General features: G+C 45.0%; 1 protein-coding gene across 4 annotated transcripts in view; it reads right to left on the bottom strand.

The window, feature by feature from the left end:
* LOC144121509 (putative N-acetylated-alpha-linked acidic dipeptidase) overlaps positions 1-21029 on the bottom strand; it is a 33660-nt gene that overhangs the window by 7210 nt on the left and 5421 nt on the right. For all 4 annotated transcript variants that reach the window (XM_077654746.1, XM_077654745.1, XM_077654744.1 and 1 more), the window contains 15 exons: positions 20723-20913; positions 18243-18383; positions 17401-17527; positions 16475-16597; positions 14926-15103; positions 11047-11146; positions 10876-10968; positions 10232-10317; positions 8735-8854; positions 6909-6991; positions 6733-6796; positions 5440-5605; positions 4606-4699; positions 2787-3030; positions 474-555 (listed from right to left, as the gene is read on the bottom strand). In XM_077654746.1, the coding sequence (XP_077510872.1) occupies positions 474-555; positions 2787-3030; positions 4606-4699; positions 5440-5605; positions 6733-6796; positions 6909-6991; positions 8735-8854; positions 10232-10317; positions 10876-10968; positions 11047-11146; positions 14926-15103; positions 16475-16597; positions 17401-17527; positions 18243-18383; positions 20723-20913 (1892 nt within the window). The remainder of the gene's footprint in view (positions 1-473; positions 556-2786; positions 3031-4605; positions 4700-5439; positions 5606-6732; positions 6797-6908; positions 6992-8734; positions 8855-10231; positions 10318-10875; positions 10969-11046; positions 11147-14925; positions 15104-16474; positions 16598-17400; positions 17528-18242; positions 18384-20722; positions 20914-21029) is intronic.

Below are 21029 nucleotides of genomic sequence, written 5' to 3' on the forward strand. Positions count from 1 at the left end.
TTAGCAAAGATGCTGTGTTTCTTATTCAGATGTGATGACACTACTCTTGATTAAACACTTCATTACTGATGCCCCATCTACTAGCCAACAGTTGAAGGGAAACTATTAAAAGCATTACTTTTTTCACACGATACATTTGTACCACAAAATTATTGCAATGCCGCATGTACACATTCAAAACGTACAGTGAATGTGGGTGTAAGCCTTTTCAGCCCAAGGTCCACAGAGGGCAGTTACATGCTCCAGGCGAATTATAACTAATGTGGCCTTAGATTTGCGCTTGTTTGCAGCAGTATACTTCAGTAAGCGGGCCTAGAGTAATATTCAGAGCGGATCACAGTTCACCCTAGAGCTCAAAATCTTTCTCCAACACACCTTAAAGATTCAGCTACTCTGCTTCAGCCTTTCTCGACTACCACAGAACTGAAGACACTTATGTATATATTCTATAGAAAAACCTGAACAGCTCTTACTTGTTCTTGTTCATCTCTTCATAGTTGTCATGAAAATTCAGTGCCGCCTGCTCAAACTGAACGAGTGCCTTGGACAGTGGCTCTGTAAAGAACGCAAGAAAAGATATATTCCCAGTAAATTACTACACACAGTATACGATGCAGCATAGTGAAGGTCTTCATATCAGTCTATGCCATGGGTACAACTGCTTCAAACATGGTAAAATCAAGTTGGGCATGGCCAAATTTTAGGATTTTAAGCGAACCTTTGAAGAAAAAAAAAAAGGTGAGGGAAAACTTTAAGAGCGGAGGCAAATGCGAGAAAAAGCTCTACATGTAACAAAAAGCTCAGCACTAAACAGAAAAACACATCAAATACAGTAGACTCTCTCTAAGACAAGCTTAAAGAGACCATGAAAATTTGTTTGTCTCATCAGCAGTGCCCCAACAAAAGATACGTGCGCATACTAAGCATGTCCAAATAAATGTTACATGAAAAAAATGAATAAAATGGCTTTGCAGTGCAAGGATAACGGGAAATAGAACAATTATGACACTATGCATAAGGTGAGCTGAAGAATGAAGGCATGAAACAAGCTCACATCCTACTTGAGTAGAGAATTGGTCTAGATTTTTTTTTAAAAATTTTCCGCTACCTCTTCCGCAGCGACTGCTATTTGTGTTTTCCTCAGATCTTTATTATTTTTGAGGCTAGATGTGCTCCAAAGGTGCTCAGCTGGGTAGCTGTGCGTCTTTATCTATCTCACCCCTTCCACAGCATAAATGCACTCTAGGAGCAGATGCACTACGCATCTTTCCATCCACTGCAGGCAATGCGCATGCGGCACCAATATCTGGCCATCTCTGCACCGTGATAATGTGTGTTGCGATGCCGTGCCAGCTAAGAATTTGGCATGCAACTGTTTAAAATGAGCGGGTGTGCTCCACACCTATACGCCTTTTAGTCCACCCGAGACAACAGGTAGCATGTGACAATGGAGTGATGCTGAGATCCGACGTCTTCCTGCCTTTTCTGCACTGACAAGAAAGCTTACCCCCAAGAAGACAGTGTATATTTTTTTCTTTCCTTGACAGAGCCGGGCAGACATCTCAAGAGAGCCATTTTGAAAGTTCGTCCTAACTGAAGCACACGCCAAACGGTTCACCAGGGGCAAATTTTTTTTGACACTCATTCCTGAGGAGAACCAACCAAATCGTCTCACATTGTTCGCCTTATCCTAGGATTCATCTCAATCAAGTTCGTCTTTATGGGAGTCTATTGTATGTCTGCTAATTTAAACATTGGCACTCAGGGCCTTTCAAGTCTGCAGTGCAACCTCTTAAGAGAGCTAAATTATCAGTGGCAAACTACATCTAGTGACCACATTTCTAATTTCTTCCTCATAATATCATGTTATGTTTCATGTTCATGGCAGAGAGTGTGCAAATATGGAATAATTTGAATATCATCAAACATGCATTTCAGTTGGTACAAAACGCAGCTTATGGAATTTTAGCCACTGCTTTTTTATGTTATAAAGGCAGCAGCACCCTGAAACAATATTATATGGTAATGAATAATTATGCGACAACTACAGTTACTTAAATTTCTAAGAGCCCAAACAGATTCACTCCGTATAAGTCTTCAGACCATGAGCAAGGCAGCCCACTAAATTGGGCTAAGTCTAAAAAACACAAAGTAGTTCCCAGAGCATAATGATGCATATCAAACAACAAGGAATAAGACGTGTGTAAACAAAGAAACTAGCATAATTCAATATGAGAGCCATGGAAAAAATTGTGTTAAATAGCAAGAATTAGATGTTTAGAACATATGCCTACTAACAAGCCAAAGGTACAAAATACTTTTTCGCTTGTGATTATTACTTTACTCTTAATGTACTCTGAAGTGCACAGGCAGAGAGAGGCAAACCCTTAAATGAAAAGCAAGATTTTTGCCAACATGAAAAATTCACTGACAATTTTAAAATTTTTGCAATTCACTGACGAGTACAATTATAGAAAACTTCTGCTCCTCCCAATTTACTTCCAGCATCAAAGTACAGGTGGCGGCACACGAAACTGAAGCAAAAACACAAGTAGGCAGAATAAATCATAGTCAAATAACACTAACGGCCCTGTGCCCATCATACATCCCTGCATTTAGAGCAAAATAGCAGCTTTCTTACATGGCTAAAGAATTTCATGCCTTACCCACGACATTGTCAGTACATGCATAGTGTTATCAAAACAAAACAAAGGTGGATTAACGGCACTTCTCCTACCACAAGGCTGTTCATAGCACGAAACCCAGCATCAACATGCACTACTGACCAAGGTCGATGTTGTGGTCCCTGAGCAGCTGGGAGTAGGACTTTTCGAAGACGGTGTAGTCAAGACGTATCTGCTCAGCATAGTCGGCTGCGTGCATGGGCAGCTGAAGCGAGTCCACAAGCTTCAGCAACAGGACACCGACCACACGCACCAGGGTAGCCAGTGAGCGCAAACCAGGATCTGTCTGGTTCACCACCACCTGGTATGTGTCATACGCTGTGTGGTATGGCGGGTAGTCCGAAGCCTGCGAATCACCACATGTGTTCATAGCAATTGTTGGTGAGCGGGTATTCCAGGCACTCATTTCATTGCTCTCAATCATCACTTATCTTATGGCTGAAAGTGCATCAAAACATAGAAGGCTAAGCAGCGAATAGCTCAGCATTGTTAGAATTTACACCTACAAAAGAAAAAAACAACCTTCCATTGCATCCTTCTGGCTGCTGTTAAATTCCTAGTAACTTCCCATAGCTGTTGTCCTGTGGTGCTCAGATGTAGCATCCTAAATTTCAAATTTGTAGGCTGCCGGTCTCTACGCCACTGCCTTTCCCAGTACAGCCTTGACTGCCCCCAACACAGACAGACTCGGCTTTATTATGTAATTAACTTAGGTATGATTAAATTAATTCCTGGGAACATATGCATAGAATGCAGTCTGAAAGCATTTAGTGCTTAAAACAGGTGGCTTCAGCCGTCCTATGTTCAAGTGCAAAGCACATCTTGATCACAATAATTCACCTCAACACTTGCTTCAACTCTACGCTGCGATAACGCGTATTGCGACGAAGTGCCAGTTAAAAATTCAGCTTCCAACTGTTCAAGCCCTATGTCTAAGAGCAGTGCACTTCGCGCCTTTGCGCCTTTTAGTCCGCCGGTGGCAACACGTGGCATGTGACACATGCACAATATCGTGATCTGGCATCTTTGCGTTCCGCACAGGCAGAAGCGAAGGTGCCCTGCCTATTCTGCATCAGCAAGAAAGCTTACCCACAAGATAGTGCAATCCCGCAAGACAGCTCCTCTGCACATGGAAAGTCGCACGGAAGCTATCTTGATGGGGTGCACTTTCTTGTGTGGAAGTGTTTTATATCTTTTCCTTTGCTCGACAATGCCACGCAGACACCCTGAGAGTGCCGTTGCATGGGGTCTCCGGGGTTCGCGGTTGATGCGAAATTTCATCACAAATCACGCGCGAAACAGCTTGTCTTAAGTGGATATTTTTTTACACAGAATCCTATGAGGAACCAACCAAATGGTCTCACATACAGGAGTCTACTGTATCAGCAGACACTGTGATAGCAAAAACTGAAAGACTGCAAGCATGACAAAAAAAAAAAAAAACATACTGTTTCGACTGCATTCAAGCAACACTTTTGGAGCAGCAACAGCAAGCTTCAATCGATCATAATTTATATAAAAATTAATTGCAGCCCCTACAGAAATGGTGTTTGCTTGCATGCACTGTCACAGCAAACCGTACAATCTAAAGTGCATATTGAGGGTTGTCAAACCGCAAGAAAGTCTACGCTTGCAAAACATTACATTCAAACCAACATTGATGCTGGCATTTAAAAAGTCACTGCATTTACATTAGAAAGCAAGCCTCTGGCCGTAAGTCAGAGTAAATTCCAGTAAAAAGTACACTTTATAACTGGACTGACAAAACTAACAAGAAAAGACAGGCCACAACAGTGGGATGTCATATGACCTAAAGACTTACTGCTCAAGAACAAATGGGAATCTGCACTGTTACAGCAACATCTTGTGTACCAGGCTACAGCAATGTTTAGCTTCTGCAATGAGTATGATTACTGCTCACCGGGTCTCTTCCCACAAACTGAAGGTGCGCAGAAGCCACTCCAAGACCCAGCAGGAAGGAAGCGAAATCTGAACCCGACGCTGGAGGCATTATTCTGGGACAGAGACAAAAAAGAAATCAAAAATCGTAACACACAAGGTCTGTCATGCCAGATAATGACCTGTCTAATGCAGTTCTTAACATCATGTCAAAAAATAAACTACATGTTGTTGCCATATCATTAGAAATGTGCACCCAAGGCTCTGCTTTGGGCAAAAAAGAAGGAAGAAGGATTTCTTTTCTTGCTGTGGTGTTCATATTAAAGCTTTAGTTCAAAGCAACGGAAAATTCTAAATTCAGTAGTGGTTGAGCCGTAGCAAAGACTTGCCCCTGGCTGCTGTGTGAGTTGCTCTTTGGAAGATGAGAAAAGAGAAGTGGAAGACGAGAGACACGCTAAATGTCGGTAGTCATGTTATAATCTGCTTTATGAAAGCGTCAGTATTAGGGATATTCCGCGATATTAATACGACATCACCATTACTCCAATGTCCAGCATATGCAGTTTGCCATCGAAAGGTATGTAAGTCTGCCATTGAAGCAAACAAGCTATTGTCTTCAAACACCAATTCAGCTGTTCAAAACCAAACGGGACTGCATCTAGTTTTCTTTGTTTCTCTTAGTTACACTCAGTGCATTTGGTAGCCAGTTGAAGCAAGACAGACAGACACTGAGCCAATGAGATAAAGGATGACATGGAAATCACCGCTTAGGGAAACAATTTTCAAAAAGAAGAGATCTCATCGATGTCCGAGAAGAAGAGGGTATGAAAGCCAGAAGCAGACAGACAAGGCTCACAGGGGTGGTGCATGCGCATCGTTGGGGACGCGGGGCTTGCGCATCCTCCACATGTCGTATACACTCATGTCCGAGTGCGACCCCTCGTGGCAGGGCACCAGCTCCGTGGCCTCCTTCAGTGCCTGGCGCAGCAACGGACTCGCCAGTGCATATAGTGAGCTGTTCCCTGCACACGTTATGCACGAGGAACCAGGCAAAAGAAGATGAGTCAGGCATTAGCGCAGGACTGCCAACTGCACTCAACTTCGATGCTTTAAACGAGTGATGCTGAAGAAGACGCATGCTGCCTAAGAAGCGACTGCGAGAGTAAAAGTGGTGGAACTGGGATATGCTTGGCGAGCATGCATGCTGAGCTGTTGGTTACATTGGATGTCCCTGCTAGTGGACCAAATTACTGAACTGTGAACAGTGTGGTTTAATGTCCTGGAGTGACATATGGGCTACGAGGAATGGTGTAGAGGAGGGCTCTGGAATAACTTACAAAACCTGAGGTTCTTTACTGTGCGCCGACATTGCACAGCACATGGGCCTTTTTGCATTTCGCCAGTACAGCTGCCATGGCCGGGATCAAATCCACAACCTTGAGATCAGCAGCCAAACACCTAATTATTGTAGCAGTAATGATCCCACTACCTGTACCACGGCCTCTTTACAAACAATGCCATTTGCTAGACTTTTCCCTAAGACTGACAACATGGAAGGTCTTTTTTGTGCATTAATTTCCCCCAAAAAAGCAAAAAAATTGGGGGAGGCACTTAAGCTCCACCTTAAGTATGGTAGTGTTAATTGGTTAATGGCCATGTGCGCCAAAGTGGTCATTTCATACTTTACACATAGGTCCCTGGGAGTTCTCATACTTCTACTGCTAGTGCAGCGGTCAAGCGACGTGCCACTGCTCTGCCATCGATGGAGCATACGAGGCCCAAGCTGCTCTTCTCGAGCCTCTCACGACCATTGAGCTAACTACCATGGGCTAACTGCCATGGTGGGCAGTTAGCTCACCATCCGATGGGCAGGTTGTGACGATGCCACAAGGTCACGTGACCTAGGATGTTGTGACGAAGTCACATGGCCAGCTCATTTTTCGACCAAGGCAGGTTGTGCGAGGCCAAACAGAATCTTGGTGCCCTTAGTTGGCCAGACGGTGGCCACCCTACGCCGGCCGATTTTTCACTCACAATGCCTACACCACCACCGCCGGATTTTCTGCAGAATGTGAGCCTCAATGCTATGCTTAATGCTACGTTTAATGTCAAAAGCAAGACGTGCATGCATCACACTGAGCACCCTCACCAGAAACTGCCTGGTCCAGGTTGATGTACGCCACAGTGCGGAAGGACAGCTCTTGCTCGTGTGCCTGTAGGTGACAGCAGAGCACAGCACACACATTTAAACTGTCTTTTCCGGGACTCACGGTATTCGAAGAAATGTGCAGTAAAGGGCAACTTGGGGAAGGAATGTGCAGCTACCTGTATCCATTCAGTGGAGCCCACCATGCCAAATTCTTCTGCATCCCAGCTTGCAAACACCAGTGTCCGCCCAGGGGACCAACCTGCAAACGGAAGGCAACAAAAAAATTGATGGGGGGCTTGACATGCAGGGAGCTGACGGCTCGTTGACTTTTCGGCCGCACCGCAGACAAGAAATTCTTCAGGATTTTCTCCCCGAGTGTTTATGTTTATATTTTGTTTTGTTTCTTATCTGGTCAGATCCCCTAGTGTGATCGCCCGAACAAAAACAAAAGGGTATGGCCTTATCGCCATCGGTAATGAAACCTGATGCAAGAAGGCTACCCGTTAGATTTACCCTCAATGATCACTTTGATGCTTTAACTGAAATTAAAGGGACCATGCAATGAATAAAAAGTCGCTTGTAAATGTTTTCAATGTTTAGAAATGATGCTAAGAAGCATTCACACCAAGTATGAGTCTTCGGAACTGAGCCGGCAATTTATTATGAATTTTTAAAAACCGCGTTTTTAAAATTCGCCGGCCGATTGGTGCGCTCGTAGGGACCGATTTTGAAACTAAAATCTTGAAAAGAGACGTCACTGTACCCGTGACGTCGCCAGGCCACCCCACGCTGTCATTCGCTGGAGCCACGGCAGCCACGGCGTCACGGGCACACTTCCGGTAGCCGTGAAAATCGTCTGCTCGTGCCGCCGCACGACCCTCCGCGCGACCCTCTCGGGCAAGCGCGAGCCAGGGCATTGCCTTCGCGCATATGGTTTCAATTTTCCTCTGCCGCCTCCTTCTGTTGGGAGTTCCGGAGCCACTCGCAGTGGCTCGCCGAGTCGCTACTGACGTCGCTGGCGTTCAGCCGGTACGGCGTGAACGCATAGGGCTCGATGCCCATCGCGGCCGTAAGAGCAAGCAGTCGTGCCTCGAGGTCTGGGTCCATTACTGCTCACTACAACAAATGACAAGCAAAGAAACCCGACACGCGCCACAATCACACCGCCGACACTGCTGCTGGGGTGCTAGGAGCGACAACCGGAAGTTGCAAAAGGAACGTCAGCGGATGACATATTCATGGGCGGGGCCCAGTCCCAGAGCTGTTTTCTTTATTTTTGTCTGGTGCCCCGCGTGTACGAGTTGAAGGGGAGAGGGGGAGCGTAATTTTTAATCGTCTGTATCTTAGGTGTTATTGATGCTAGCTTAAATATTCATGCGTTGGGGTGACGAGTGATGAAATGCCTATCTCTCGTCTGCTTTACGTAATCTCAATTAATTTATTGCATAGTCCCTTTAATGCTTTTGCTGGGTGGGTGGTGCTTCTGGAGGGCAGCTGGCTTTCCCACTACGTCTTCCAATTTGATTTTGTTGTTGTTTTTTAGTTCCACTGCTGCGTGGGCTACTACTAGTGGGTGGAGGCCTTGTGGAGGGCGGAGGAAAATAGTGGGAAGTGGGTAGTGCTTCTGGAGCATGGAGGCTTTACTCGCAGAGGCTTCGCATGGACAACACCAGCTTTTTTGGCAAGTGCCGCTATAACAGAAACGCTAAGCTGCTGTCATAGTAACGACCCTAAAAGTTTTCCAAGACTTCACGTGAAGTAATGAATGAAAACGGGGCCACAATTTTTAGCCACTGCACTTATACACCAATCATAGTTTGTACTATTCGCTTTCAACAACAAAAAAAAAGAACTGTACAAGAGCCCTGAAAACCTACAAGTATGCAAAAAGTAAAAGCGGCCAACCATCATTATTCCTATTACCCATCATTACGAATGTACGATGTAAGCCCATTTTGTGATGTTTAGGTTTAAACAGGAACAGAGCAGGCATGGCACCCACCGTTTTTTCTGAGGTTGCCAAACAGCCGCACCAGCTCCATGAGGGCAGCCATACCAGTGCCGGGATCCCCAGCACCTTTGGTCCACGAGTCATGGTGGCAGCCCACAATTACGTATCTGCCTGCACAGGTGTACCATGCACAAGCTGTAGTATTGACCACCTGAAAAATGGTGATGGTGGTTTTGGTTTTAAGCGCAGAAAGAAAGCACAGGAACGAACAAAGCTGACAGGACAGAGCACTACCTTCGTTCCTTCCTGTGCCGTCTTTCTGCACTTAAAACCGATTCCAGTAATACAAGAACTAGCCTGCAAAAACGTCCTTGATGATGGTGGTGATTACAATGATAGTGATGATGAAAATAACAGTGCTGAATTCAGTATAAGCACTCCTAATGATCATTGCGTCATGATGTTTTGATAAGTTATGATGTCAATGACAACAGCATGCAAGGGATTATACCCCTAAGCAACCCTTGCTAGCTCCAAGATGAATCATTAATAAAAATTGAATATACATTATTTCAGAGCACAGCTCTTAGTTGGCCATTCACACTTTGTGCGGTGTGCCTCGGCGTGACCAAGCACAGAGCGCAGCGTGTTTCAGCACACAGCCCTGGTCCTCCTCCCCGCAACGTTAGCAAAGCGGCATGCAGACAGACTAGATGCTGCGAATCCTCTTGGGAAGTCAGTGGGAGGAAAATGCAGCAAAAAAGCGACCTGCGGCACCTACTCCCTTTCTCAGTGCCACCGCCCGCTTCCAGCCGAAACCCAGTACCTCCGTTTGGCACTGCATACTCCGTTAGGGACGCCATCATTCAAGTACCATAGCAGCTGTGTGCAAAAATCGCGTTACCAAGAAACGAAATCGTCGGCTAAGTTTTGCTCTAACTTTCAGGCAAACATAACCCACTGCTTTCCTCTAGCTGGCAGCGGAAGATAAGGAACCATAAACTATGTGCAAGCAGCTATACCTTGTACTAGACCTAACTGCAAAACCAAAAAATTCAACCATTTTCTTTAATTCATTGTTACCAAGTTTCGCCTTTTCCTTGTTTGGAGGTTGCCATTCCAATTGGCAGGATCCAAATATGATACAAGCCTTTGTTATTTAACACTATGTGTTGAAACGTTTAGCACTGCTATAAGACCCAAAACCCTGCATGCTGTTTAAATTTTTTTGCATGTTATGCTTTTTCTTGAAGACATTCTAGAACAAGTTAACTGAAATGCTGCACCGAATCTTTTGCTTCAATTGCATCTTATTTTGTGCTTGGTCAAGCCTTGCAATAAAATATTGCTAGAGAGAAAGAAAAAGAACATGGGTACTAATTTCAGCTAACAAGAGCCTTGACTCCCACTGAAATCTCTCTGAAGAGGCCAGGCAATGAATCATTAGTAAATTATAACGAGCAAATGCCATACTACAAAGAAGCAGCAAACACAAGCAACAGTGCAAAGAATTTGAGTTTGGATGGCTATGCAGGTGAGAAAACCAACCTGGCTCAAAGTTGCCCATCATGACACCGATAACGTTGTAGATGTTGGCACGCTGCAGGATGTTGTGCACCGACAGCTCCACCTGGCTACATGGAGGAAGAGATGAAGTCATCATCAAGGGGGTGGATGCAGCGGTTGTCTATGTCTTGGCACTAACAAAGAAGCAAACAGTTGAAGGTGATCAGTAGCTCAAACTTTTGTCATCACCTTTCCTTTTCATCAGCAATCCCGATATCAACGATGCAATAAGCATTAACTTTAAGCCAGTTTTACTAGGCCCAGCTTATTGAACTTCGAAGTCCCTTCACTTTGACTGAAATAAAGGAAGACTTGCTCAAAATATGGTCTGTAGTAATGGTGCTCAGAATGAACTACACATCACTAAGAGACTAGTAAATACCTTGTAAATTTGTGCTGTGCTCCACCAAATGAATGACTTATCTCAGCATTGCTTTCGCCTCCATTTCAAAATGCACAAGATTAAAAAGAAACCTATATACCTTCTTCAAAACAGATTAAAAAATCTATACTGCATTTTTTTTTTTTTTTCAAGGAGTAAGCTCAACCTTGCTGTGTGTTAGCTGCACTCGCTTATGCATCTGGGCCACACCTCATCTCACCTCCCAGGTCCATAACACACTCACACGTCATCTCCAGTGCTGTAGCCAGGGCCCAGGTTGTACGTGATGTTCAACCTTCCCTGCCATTCCACAGGAGCCATGCTGCCGGACATGTTGCTGCAATACACAATGTGCGGTCAGATCAGGCACCAACCAGCACAAAACAACAAAAGATGCGGAAGACCAATAAATTACTTGAGCAATCGACGGGCATCGTTGTAGCTCACAGGCTGCACGGGAATTGAGGGGAGACCCAGGGACTTGCGGTCACTCCTTGGAGGCATGTACACGTCGTCTGAAGAAAGGTGGAACAAATGATGCAAGGAAGAAGAAAAGAGAAATGTAGTTAGGTGATGAGTAAACATATGATACATATATCACTTTGTAATGAATAAGCACAAAAACAGGCTTGCACAAATGTTTTAAGAAAGCGTAAGTAACCAACCATGTAGTACTCACATATAGCCTTGTGCTAACTGCCCTTGGCAAAGTGAATTTCAGAAAGCTTAACTGAAAAGGCCTCGCTGTCTTTAAACTCTATGTCAACCCACTAGGTTTTCTTCAGTTTTCTTGCTGCAGTGCTGGAGACACTGGCAGAACTAGTTAAAACAAAGTTACATGAGTAACTTTTTGATTTATGAGTTTTGTCAAAAGAGTCCACGCAGTACCCCACAACAAAAGATTGCAGTCATATAAGAAGCACTGATGTCACTACCAGAGAAGACATGCACACGGCACACTGCCAAACAAAGGAACGATTAATGTGGTATAAGGCTAAAAACTGAACACAAAAAAAAAAAACAAAGTGGTTCGAATTGAGGGAGTCTAGATACATACCTAATTTTTGACCGTGCATTTTCTTTTTTGTAATGATGCACAAGGTACTATTAGTATACATAGATTGCCATGTAGATTGCCATAGATTGCCATACATAGATTGCAGACGCTAAGTAATTTATAATTGAATTTCTTCTCTGACCTACCTTGGTTTTGATTTCAACAGCCAAGCGATGGCTGTGACGTCAAAGACCAGCATACGTCACAGCCACAAAACTGCAGCATAATCACTGCTTTATCGTTTTAATTCACTAAGACACTAAAATCAGCCTGCCTCAAGAGACAGAATCATGAATGAACAAGTAGCGATTATATTGAGGTTTTCTTTATGCTTCACACGACCTCTCCTGACCTTTGATGTTATAGCCATTGTTCGGCAGCTGACACCGAAACCGAATCAGGTGAGAGAATAAATTCAATTATAAATTATTTAGCGGCTGTAAGCGAATACCACATGGTATCCATAAAGTCTTGCACATCATTACAAACAAGAAAACATACAACTAAAATATGGAGTCTATACTCTTCAAAACAATATATTCAAGCAAGAAAACAGAACAACATAAAGGTACCCAAAGATTTTCTGCCTGATGACAAAGCAGCATAGCACGCAATGCCAGGCTTTATCTCTGCAGCCCTGTGACACAACTTGTGACGAGAGCACCACGTCTGTCACCTGTCCACTATTCTTGCCATGATGACCCAGTAACTATAACTCTCCCTGTGCAGCTGGTAAATTAGTGTGCTACTGCACTTGATGCCATGATTAAGGCCTTCAGTATCCCACGATTCCACGAAGCATTTTTTGCGGAACTCAGAGTTAGTTAGCAGCCCAATTCTTTTTTTGATGATATTGCACTTTATGACATCAGTAGGAACGATACAACCTTTGTCCGTTAAGTTTCGAGCCTGATTTATTTCATTCTCTGGAAATGATTCCCCAAAACAAATGTTGGTGCATATGTGCAGCGCCATCTTTTCGGGCTAACCTATGTTAATAGCTGTGGCAGCCGCTGGATGGCACTACATGTAGAAATATACGTTATCACTAGTCGTGTGCACGTTCTACTGTGAGTGAATGTGGAGAGATGGATGTCCACCTCGAACAGCGTGTAAATATCAAATTCTGTGTGAAGCTTGGCAAGGCAGCCACACAGACATATGAGCTCCTTCGTGACGCCTACGACAACGAGAAATTATCGCAGGCACGACCTTGAGTGGCACAAGAGGTTCATTTTGGGGAGAACGTCGGTGGAAGACGACACAAGGCAGGGGCACCCCACAACCTCACGAAATGAAAACAACGTGGCTCGGATAAGGAAAATCGTACAGCAAGACAACACCATTACATTCCTCATGTTATCAGATGCTCTCGACATTAGTAAAGACAACAAGCCACCAAATTTTGTGTGATAACATGGGGAAACGAAAGCTGAATGCAAGACTTGTGCCGCACACCCTCATATAGGACCAGAAGGACACGCGGGCATCAGTGAGCGCTGATTTGCTCTCCGAGGCAGAGAAGGATGCTGCATTTGTCGACAACATCATTGCTGACGACGAAACATGGGGTTTTCAATACGATCCTCAAACAAAGAGGCAAAGCGCCGAATGGCGGTCCACAAGCCCTGCAGCGCTGGGAAAGGTGCGGCGACAGAAGACCAAAACAAATACGATGCTGATAGTTTTTTTTGATGCCAGAGGTGTCATACACCACGAGTTCGTCCCACAAGGGCAGACGGTGAATCAGGAGTTTTATATCCGCGTGCTCCAACACACGTGTGATGCACTGCGATGCCGTCGCCCTGACTTATGGGCATCTCGACAATGGAGCCTTCTCCACGATAACGCAAGGCCGCACACTGCTCTCAGTGTGACAAAATTTCTCGCCAAGCACAGCATTACTGTACTTCCCCATCCATACTCGCCTGACCTCTCCCCATGCGATTTTTTCCTGTTTCCCCGTGTGAAGAGAGCCCTAAAAGGTCGCTGGATGGGGAGCATGGAGGGCATTTAAGACGCCACGACAAAGGAGCCGACAGCCCTGCCAAAAGAAGCATTTTCGAACTGTTTCCAAGACCTCAAGAAGCGTTGGAAGCTGTGTATAGACTGCAAGGGAGACTATTTCGAAGGGGTGCTGCGCAGATAATTTCAATGTTAAACACAATTTTTTTAATGGACTCAGTCTCGGAACTTTACGGACAAAAGTTTTAGAATGATAGGACTTTGATTGATTAAATCATCTGAATTCTCTTGAAAGGTAGAACCTGGTAACAAAAAAAGTTCAGCCGATGCATTAATATGCTTGCTCCCCCTTTCACTCAAACAAGCTAGCAAGTAAAGCACTGCGGCTTTCACACTAACAATATGATGCCCGTTAAAAGCAGTACTAGCGTAGTTGCACAAATATATTACTAGTTTTTAGAAGCGAAAGCTTCACTACGAGACTTTGTGCTTCGATCGCCGTGAGCCTAGTTTTCACCTTCAGCTGAGTTAGCGGTCAAACCATGAAAAAGAGAAAAAGAAACTGAATCAATATCCATGACCGGGAGTCGAACCCGCAGCTGCGCGAACAGATCTCCTTTAAGGGCCGCCCAGCGAGACCACTGGGCTATCGCCGCAGCCAACACGCCTCGTGTTAAACTGCACCACCCTTTCACGCTGTGCATTGGAGAGTGTTGTCTTCATCAACTTCCATCTGCTCCATCCCGTGGCACTGCCTGCTCACAGTTGTCCTCTATGTAGCACAAATCTGCGCTTTCGCTCAGATTCAAATGTAGTAAACAATCTCTGTAGTTTTTTTCCCTTCAATCACCTGCTTCAGGAAGCATCTTGTGTTATATTTGGAACAAAGTTATAAATATAGTGTGCTCACCCCCAAGCCTTGTGAGCTGTGAGAAAAAGCCAAGGTCTCGATGGCCTTGGGCCACTGAGGTGAAACATGTGGCATGCACTCACGAGAATGAGTTGCTACATACATGCAAAGAATCTGGTGCCGGACTCTGAGAAGATGAATAGGGAAGGGAAAAAAAGGGCAAACCGGCACAGAACTGTGCAACATGAAACATGAAGCAGCAAGGCAAGAAGAGGGAATCTACGACCACTGCTATGTGAAAGGTTTCCCGCGGAATGATGAAGATTTTCTCTCATCAATTTGTAAAATTTGAGGCCTCAGCCTCGATGCAGTTCTACCTGGATATAACAGGTGACACTGCAAAACGTGAGGAAGGCACTGACCTGTGGCTGGGAGGTACGGGGTGCCAGGATCACCCGGGTAGCTCTTGAGGCTCCCACGCTCCACGCCATCTCCCTGCAGCCGCAACTCTACGGGAAGGCCAGTCCTGTCAGCAGGACTGTCGAAGGGGTCGGAGTAGAGCAGCACTGCCGCCACTCCGTTCTCCTCGGCCAGTTTCACCTGAACCAGTTGTTCAACTGCCAATGTAGAGCCTAGCAAATGCCGTCAATGAATGTCCTAGCAAAACACACACAGCAGCTGCTCCACTCTGCCGTGCCAGCCATTGCTTGCACTCCACTTTGCAGTTTATCCCAACGTGTATCACAAAGTTGACATCTCGTTATACAGAACTACAACTGTTTGGCCAGATTAACAGCAAAGAGTAATATCACTGCATGTGTTGCCCATTGGACACTTAAGAGCAGGAGCTCATTATGGTACATACGTACTATGCGTCTTTTAGGCCTATATTCCGATGCCACACCAGTCTATGTTCACTCACACATTGTTTTTCTACAAGTTAGCAAAAGTGCTCATTATCTTAATGAATGTAAAACAACAGCACGAAGTGCAAGGACGATCTCTTAGTGAAACAGGGAAAAGGCTCGTATGCATTCAGGACATGCGTGACCTCAGTGGAAGATGATCAGCAAATCCAAAGCAAAAGTCAGAGCCATGACTCTGTGCACTGAGCACTGCCAGCCTTACTTGAACTGTTGTTCATCATATACTGAAGGCAACAATCTTACCCCACTATTTTTCATGATTCTGCAAAGGTATCGGGGAAGCAGATGAGGCTGTATGCTCTCCTTTAAACTCCGCAAATCTCGTATTCATTGCCTTGCAGTGCTCATGTGCCAGTAAATGTTTGCAAAGGCGTACCCCACGTTAACCCCTTTAAGATACCTCCCAAATGCCAAAGCAGGGTCCTTCCCTTAGAGCTACTGCTACGTGTCCTTAACAACAAGCACTTACTGTCCCTAGTGTGCCCTAATATTTGTACAGTTTGCCTGGACTGCTTGCGTCTGTTCTCTGTTGGTCCCCAGGTTGGGAACACATGATAGTACACCAGAAAGGTATGGCTCGCAAGTGGGCTTGTCTTCCAGGCTATGCTGCCCACAGAACCCTCTCATAAGCTTTCGGTTACTGTTGACTTATGTTAATTTTACGCTTCACTATGCAAGCTCATTCACATGCAGCTACGCAGGAACACATTACACTGACATGACCAGATAAACCCTAGTTGAAACTGTATTGCACCAACAAATGCATACAAGAAGAAGCCCGAAGTGGACAGGACTGGGGCATAGTTTTTCAACAATGCGTCTGTACAAACTAGCCCAGGCTTGTCGTTTTACTATATAAACAACAAGGAGGCAGGAGCTGCTTCCCTGCTATGACATAGAGCATTTTAATACGTGACTGTTAAAAATACATGACTACTCTCTACAATGATGGCTGAGTACGTAAAGTTATTCCCAAGTACAACTGCGATTACACCCCTGATCAGATGCGAGAACCGTAAATCATGACAATATATTTTACACTAACCTTGTAGCCTCGGTGTATCTTTCCATATCTGATGATGGCAATGGTATTGTTGAGGTCAATATTTTTGCTCTTCAGCAGTGCAAAGTCGGCTTCTGTTCCATAGTGGGCATACACGGGCTTGCCCTTGATATCAAAAACGTGTAATGAGTGCACAAGATATGCCATACACTTGTTCACAACTGAAAAAAAAAAAATCATAAACAGCCGACGACTAGGAGACGCGTTCCCAAAAACTCAAGCAGAATTAAGTGAGACATATGGTGCCAAACGTTTAAAACCAACACAAAAATGATTGGCACACACTACAGTGTTTTCTCACCAATTTTTTTCACAATCCACAGAGTCCATAAACTTCTGATGTCCAAAGTAAAAGTGGTCATATGCTCAGAGAAGCTTAAATAGAAGAGCAGCAGAGAACTAAAACGACCTAGTGAGTGACCCCTTACCTCAGATACACTAGGTACTGCATTAAACCCCTGGAATCACTGCTACCCATAGGTTTCTTCAAAAAGTACAAGCATTTCCCAGCTAGGTGTTCCACTTTTTTTTTTTTGGGGGGGGGGGGGGGGGGGGGATGCAAATGTTGGAAAAGTGCAAGGAGATGGACAAACAGTTCAGTCCTGGGAACTGAGAGGTACTTTTTACATGCAGTTCATGCTTCGGAACACAGTGTACCGAAGTGAAAGACCCTTGTACCGATTATAAAGACCAGTGGGTTTCCAGACAAACCACGATTCAAGCCCAGTACATGCGCATGCAAAATGAATGCCCCACTCCTATGCCACTGCCCCTATGCCATGACCTCAACAAAAAGTGCCAAAATGAAAGCCTCCCACCAGAAGGTAACTTTTTATCTGTATATTTGGCGAGGGAAATGTAGCCTTTACACTAAAATGAGTAGATTTAGCAAAGTCGGCATGTATTACCTTGACAATGCCATTTGGCGAATAGGCAGAGAATGGTTTCACAGTCATGGCTGCCTCTGCACCTGTCTCAGAAGTGTTGAAGAGAACATTGGTGCCCCTCATGATTCGCACCTCGTTGGGGTGTTCTCTAAATGAAAACGAAAAAGGTATCCATGTACAATAAGGCCACCACAGCCAAACAGATTCTGTCATTACTGCAGGTTATATATCACAAGTGAACAAATGACTACACTGGTGAGCTATTCTGCCACTAGTCCTGAAGATTATTGCAAATTTAATCCATAGTAAGCATGAGTCTAGAGATAGTTTGCTACCCGAAAATGCCCTTTTGAAAAGTAACAAAATTCAGGAGCCTTACCTGTGTTTACAAAAAAAAAGCAAATGCCATTTTATGTCAGTTAAGTACAGGTACAAAAATCTTAAATGCATCGAGGTGGGTAGATTTCTATGTGAAAATATGCAAAGAGACTTTACAGTGCTATGCCTCTGCTACACTGCTATTGGAACTCTCGCAACTGCAGTGCAGCTAAATCAATAACAAATTTCTGCTTCCCAGGCTGCTGGTTCAACATCCTCTCACTCTACACCTTTCGTATGCCCCGTAACCTCCTGTATGACTCCCATAGCAACGAGGTCAGTTTAATACGGTTTTCACTTTAACACAATTAAACGCGTGACTCAAGACCAAAGAAAATACCTTTCAAGAATTTCATTCTTGAAGCCTTACAAAGCACTGACACTGCGCAGTGCAAGTCCAAGGTTCAGCACTGACTGATTCGTGGCAAAGCCCCTACAAATGCTGTTCTCACAACTTTTCGGGGCAATGCAGTCCGCACCCTTACTTGTCGGGGAAGGAGAGCAGAGGCTTGAAGGTCTCAGTACGTGTGTTGTCCACACCGTAAAGCTTCCATGCCTGCTCGATACGCATAGCCAGCTGCTGACCTCGTTCACTGCCGGCCATGTGATGCTCCACATTCATCACCCTGCGACGGCAAACCGCAAGGCGCACGTAAGGAGATGACGTCAACAGCTGTGCTACGAAGTGAAGTGGGTCTCGTATCGAAGCCATAAAGACAACCACCAGTCTATACCATCCCAGAGAGCAAATGCATTGCAGTGGATAGCTTTGTCACCATCTGGCACTAGGAAGAAAATTACATTGTATGTCATAGGTATGGTCTCAATAGAGCATTAAGAGCTTGTTTCCCAAAGGCTACAACCATCTAAGATGAAATCCCACTCTGCGAACCAATATTATTATGCCATCACTCAGAGTACCGTATATACTCGTGTATAATCCGCCCTCGTGTATCGCCCGCACCCCCCACTTTGGCAGCAAAAATTTGAAAAAAAAAAAAACAACTAAAACATGCCTAGTCCCACAAGGTTCTACAAAATGGCGCCAGTTAGTTTTTCCTACACCACATCCATTAACACAATCGTTGCACAACATGACGCTTCCGCGGCTTTCTGTTTCTGGTTTTCATGGTGCCTTGCCCAGCGCCATTTGGTCTCCGCTATCCGGTGCTTCGTTCTGAAGTGCTTGGACTGCTTGTGGAATCTGTTGTGTTGCGTGTGCCGTCGTGTGGCAGGCTGCATGCTTTTGAACGTGAACAAAAAGCAATGGGCAAAAGCAGATGGTCCTACACTGCAGGCTTCAAACTTCAAGTGGCAAAATACGCTGCGGAACGTGGAAAACGGGAGGCCGGGCACAAGTTTGACATCGACAAAAAGTGTGTTCACTGCTGATGTATGCAAATGCACGACCTTGCTGAGACTGCCCGAACCCGGAAGGCTTTCCATGGGAAAGAGTGCGAGTTCCAAAAACGCCAATGAGGCCAGCTCGTCCCACAGCAATGAGAGTGCGATGAGCTGAGCTCATCCGACGACGATTAGCGCGAAAGAAGCGATGAATGATGAAATAAAATGTTTGTATCTGTCGCCACCTTTTCAATTATCTGACACAGTAGTCACAGTGGCACCACAGTGTATTAATGTGTAGCTATAGGCCTGATTCGTGTTTAACATGCACCTGAGAAAATTTGATGAAAAAAAGTGCAGCTTCTACACGAGTATACATGGTATTTTAGGAGAAAATAAATGTCCCCATAGGTTCAAATTCTTTGGATAAAACACCACCTTTCCCCATGACGAACAGATTTTAAGTATCGCTATGGGGTTCACTTTGCCTTTGCTGAATTTGCTTGTCACGAAATCAAACTCACCATCATGTGCACATCCCGATAACACCGCGTTAGGCACAAATGAGTGGTTCCTGCTCCTGCCTCTCTTTGATACAAATGGAATGGTACCCATAATGTGCACTGTGTAAACGTGTGTATGTCTGCCATGAGAAAGCAAGCGTGTTAGGTGACACCCGCTGGAAGCCCGCACGCTGTGCCACCTCTTTTTTTGTGCGCCCGGTAGTGTAGCCATTGGACACCGTAAACTCCCGTGCTTGAGCAAGGCCCTCTAGCACTCCCGTTCCCACGGTCAGTCGGCAGCAACATGGTGTGCTCCGCACGCTATTTCCTTTCCATGACAAACGTCGAAACATGGTGTCAGAAGTAGGATGGCAATTGGAATCAGAAGGCCATCTTGCATACTGGTTTCTGTAATGGTGACAAGGGCAAGGATGGGATCCGAACCCACATGGGCATAGCACAATGGACTAGCATACCATTAAGCTTTTCATGCTTGAATAAGAGCTGTGTCCATTTTGCCGCAAAGGAATCTGTAAGCTTTGAAGACAGATAGTTAAGGTATGTGGCATATACCGAATACAGAGCCTAGGAAATACCGTTTCTGCTGGCCAGGTGTTGAGGTAATAGTAGTCTGTGCCAGCTATCTCATAAACCCTTACTGTTCTGCCTGACACAGTTTTGCTACCACTTAAGCATAACGGCTGCAGGCAACTTTTCCTCAGCCTACACTCGTTAGATCCATGGGATTTGCTGCTGTCATTCTCAGTGAACTGTCCCGGTAAAGGGGGATGCAATAGTAATTTTTTAATGCGAACAAGATATGCCTGCTGTCCCGTTCACGTGAATACTGTTCCTCTATGGTAAAAGCTTCACAGGCCCCAACCGACCAAAGTCTAAATACTTGCGAAATCTAAGACAATTCTATAAAATGCGAATATTTGATGCTTTTCTCTTCACAGCCCTACTTTAATTCACTTTAAGAATTCAATCAAAAGAGCTTCAACGTTGATTAAAGGGCCAAAATATCATTTATGACACCATAACTAGACAGACTCTGACAAAATCAGCAAGATAATGTGCGCCTAGCTAGAGTAGTCGTGGGAGAGATGAGAACTAACTGCAGCCAGCTGTCAAGGTTCTTCTTGTCGACGCCGGTCAGTAGCTGCTCTGCAAAGCCCTCCTTGAAAGAGTAGATGCCCCCTGGCACTGGGCAGGAGGCCTGCATCGGCTGGCTCAGATCCCGCATGCTCTTGCGCGCCACGTAGCCGCACATCAGCCCCACCAGGAAAATGACTCCCACCAGAAGCACCTGCACAAGCCAGCGGTATTAGCACCGGCAACCACAGCTCGCAAGGCCCAAAAAAGACTGCATGAACTGTGCTTCTTTATCATCACAGTGATGTTTTCCTGACAGCACTTTTAAGA

This window comes from Amblyomma americanum, chromosome 2 (genome assembly GCF_052857255.1).
Source record: "Amblyomma americanum isolate KBUSLIRL-KWMA chromosome 2, ASM5285725v1, whole genome shotgun sequence".
NCBI classification, from domain to species: domain Eukaryota; kingdom Metazoa; phylum Arthropoda; class Arachnida; order Ixodida; family Ixodidae; genus Amblyomma; species Amblyomma americanum.